At 48.5% G+C, this 3,178-nt stretch overlaps 1 protein-coding gene across 2 annotated transcripts in view; it reads left to right on the top strand.

Annotated features, from left to right (window-relative positions):
- Positions 1 to 677: 677 nt before the first annotated feature.
- hlfb (HLF transcription factor, PAR bZIP family member b) overlaps positions 678 to 3,178 on the top strand; it is a 14,885-nt gene continuing 12,384 nt past the window's right edge. Inside the window, exon 1 of one of the 2 annotated variants that reach the window (XM_026177786.1) lies at positions 678 to 1,072. In XM_026177786.1, coding sequence (XP_026033571.1) covers positions 931 to 1,072 — 142 coding nt within the window. In that variant the 5' untranslated portion in view covers positions 678 to 930. The remainder of the gene's footprint in view (positions 1,073 to 3,178) is intronic. The other variant, XM_026177787.1, reaches the window with a different exon arrangement.

Below are 3,178 nucleotides of genomic sequence, written 5' to 3'. Positions count from 1 at the left end.
TCTGTGCATTCCTGGATTATCCTTTGTGTTACACTTTTTGATGGGTTTTTTCCTCGCTACCTAGCCTGACCTGTCTCCCCAATGTGATGTTTGTGTATTGTATGTACGGTTGGCAAGGTCTGTCATCTCGGGTGTGGGCAACTGCAACTGACAAATAAAAGCTCTCTCTCATCTCATCTTCGCCATTCGGCGTCGTTGCGGGCTGCATCCACCTGACCCGTAGCTACGATGTGAATTTCATGTGACGTGGAAGCGTTAGGAGCGGTTTGTGGTTAGGTCAGAAGTTTAAACGTAGATTTCCCGCTGAGGCATAACTCAGGCGGTCGGCTGGATGTCGCCGTGCTGTCGGCGACCGCAAAATAAGAGGAAAACTATTACATCAGCAGCATTACAGGTTTCACCTCTCTTAAACCTACAGGGCGCCTTGTAGTTCACTGAGGGTGAACTCACTGTAGGACAGTGAGCTGCTTTCAGCCTAAGTCCTCAGGTGAACCTCAGCTCCGACCACGCCCTCTTTTTTCACCTTCAGAGCAAAAACTTTCCACAGGTTTCAGAAAATCACAGAGATTTTTCACTTCACTTCCAACAGGGAAAACACTCTCACCATGAAGCTGTCGCTGCGCAGGAAGCATGCGCAGTACGCTCAGCAAAGGTGTGTGTGTGAGAGAGAGAGAGAGCGGGGCGGGGTTATGGCTCCAGCTCTGACGTCAGCAGTCCTCCGTTCTCACACATGGACTCGGTGCTCGGTCCGCAGCCCGGTCAGGCACCGCCGCACGCGCACGCAGCAGGTCGTGTGTGCTGAGAGCAGCAACTTTTATTCTGAAAGGATTCCTTTCCGCGTGGACGTGAGGCCACAACGCGAGGACAGCGCTCAGCTTACCGTGTCACACCTGCGGCTCTGCTCGGCTCGTTTCCCAGACTGAAGTCCCGATGCAAGGAGGCGTGATGGAGAAGATTTCCCGACACCCCGGCCCGCTCATCCCGCTCAGCCCGGGCTTCCTGCCCATGGCCACGCACGGAGTGCTCAAGTCGCTGCTGGAGAACCCAGTGAAGCTGCCGCTGCAGCACGAAGGTGAAGTGTGTGTGCGTGTGTGTGTGTGTGTCACATTTAAACTGTGCGTCAGCAGCAAAGTTTCCACAGCAGGAGAAGAAAGAAGAGTCAGTGTTTGCCGAGGTCACACGCGCACCGTGACAAACAAGCACCTGCAAACACACCTCTGCCTGTGTGTGGGGCAATAATTTAGTTTGAGGTGTGTGTCAGACTCGCTTCTCACGCAGAGCAGTTCGCAAACACGGAGGTCACAAGTGCAAATTCCCCGCGAGGAACCGGGGACGATTCTGCCAACCAGACTCTGTGTCATTTTTGGAGGATTTCAGGAAAGCGGCCCCGTGCTGCGCCCAGCTGTGAACTTCTGTTTTTCATGTTGCACAACAAGCGTCTGAATGTTACCCGGCTCGGGCTGATCGTTCATAATTCAAAGAGTGATCGGAAAATATCGATATTCTCCTTCAGATGCTTCTTTTCTGCAGCCAGCTGCCCGAAAGTCAAATATGTGAACGCGCCGTGAGACACGTCTCCTGTCACTGCACACAGGTCCTGTTCCTCTGGCCTGTACGTGATGTTTATAACATGTTTATGAGTTTGTATCGTCAGGTGTAGACGTGAGCTCCGATCAGTGATCATTGTCCTTTAATCGACGTCATGACCTCCAGATTTACCTGACACTTTTGATTCCGATTAGAATCCATGTTGGAAGCGTCCTTTAATATAAAGACACAGAAGAAAATATTCCAGAGCTCAGTTTTCTTGTTTCTTCACATCTCAGATGTTTTATTAAGTTATTACTGAAGCTCAGGTAATGAGTCACCTGTGTGTGCTCGTCCTGATGGACTCTGTTGGGCTTTGTGTGTGTCCGTGATTGGACTTTATCCACCCTCTCGGTTAATAACAAGGACTTTATTGAGAGCGTCGTGCAGCTGCTGGTTCAGGCCGTCAGAGTTCAGAGTATTTGGGGGTTTGAGGCTGCCGTCTCGCCCGTGTTTGGTTTCTTGTGGTCACGCTGAACCATCCTGACCTTGGCGGTCTGAGCCTGCTAAACAAGTTTTTGCTCTGGAGACGTGTCAGGCTGCGAGGGCGATGAAGTAAGTACAGCTTCCCCGTCATTATATCTGCATCACCTTTTCCTGTTTGGAGGTTTTTTAAATGATGACCTGAAACACCATGAACGATGACTCAGATTTCTACTTTTTGTTGAAGTTCACATGAAAAAAAGTTTAGCTTTAGTTTTTCAAGCTCTCAGAGGTCTTTGAGGGATGTTTGGGTAAATCTCAGGTGTTCATGCCAGAGCTGTGCAGTCATTTTGCTTCAGTTTATCCCCTCGAAACACTTTCTTTGTTCAGATGCCTAAAAACACGTAATCGTTTTTCCATGTTGTGTTATGCTGAGTTAACCTGATGCACAGTTAGCGGTAACTCTCACTTGTGACTTCAGTGAGTGCAACTTTAGTAAAATTGGTTCCACACCAGCCTCTGAAGAGCAGGGTGCTGATGCCAGGGTGGTGGACGGGTCAACAAAGCTCTGTGATATTTGATAACGACTTCCTTGTAATCAGACAAAGCAGTTCTTATGTTCAAACCTGACCAAACCTTCACCATCGTTTGTGGTAAATAAGACGAGAGTCATGTTAGCAGCAGGAAAACATCCTGAAGCGGGAGATTAGAAAACGTTCAGGTACAATCTGCTGCGGTCGAGCTGAAAGAAGAGTCAGAGTTCAGCTTCCTGTCATAGCAAACATCCTAAAATGAATTCAGATGTGTTTGACGGTTCTCAGTCATTTCATCAATACCAGAAAGCTTTAAAGGTGGAACACCAAGCAGCAGCTACCAGCTCACAGAGATTAACCCAAAATATCTTTTTATAGCTCCAGAGACCACCTTCACAGAGTGACTAATGCTGAGAGCAGCAGTTGCTCTTCGTATTTATAGCCTCGATCTGCTCCTCGTTTCTTTGTATTTCACAGAATATGAGGAGCAGGTTTACTGAAATACAGCACTGAAGCACAGTTTGTTGAACATTAGAAAGCTTGAGCACATTTATCCTTCAGTCTCTGAGCAGCTCTCTGTCATCTCTGTGAGGATCTCCAGGTTCTCCTTTGGATCTTCTTCTGAGCAGTCGTCT

This window comes from Astatotilapia calliptera, chromosome 8 (genome assembly GCF_900246225.1).
Source record: "Astatotilapia calliptera chromosome 8, fAstCal1.2, whole genome shotgun sequence".
In the NCBI taxonomy this organism is placed as follows: Eukaryota; Metazoa; Chordata; class Actinopteri; order Cichliformes; family Cichlidae; genus Astatotilapia; species Astatotilapia calliptera.
This window is presented reverse-complemented; position numbering and strand designations above follow the sequence as displayed.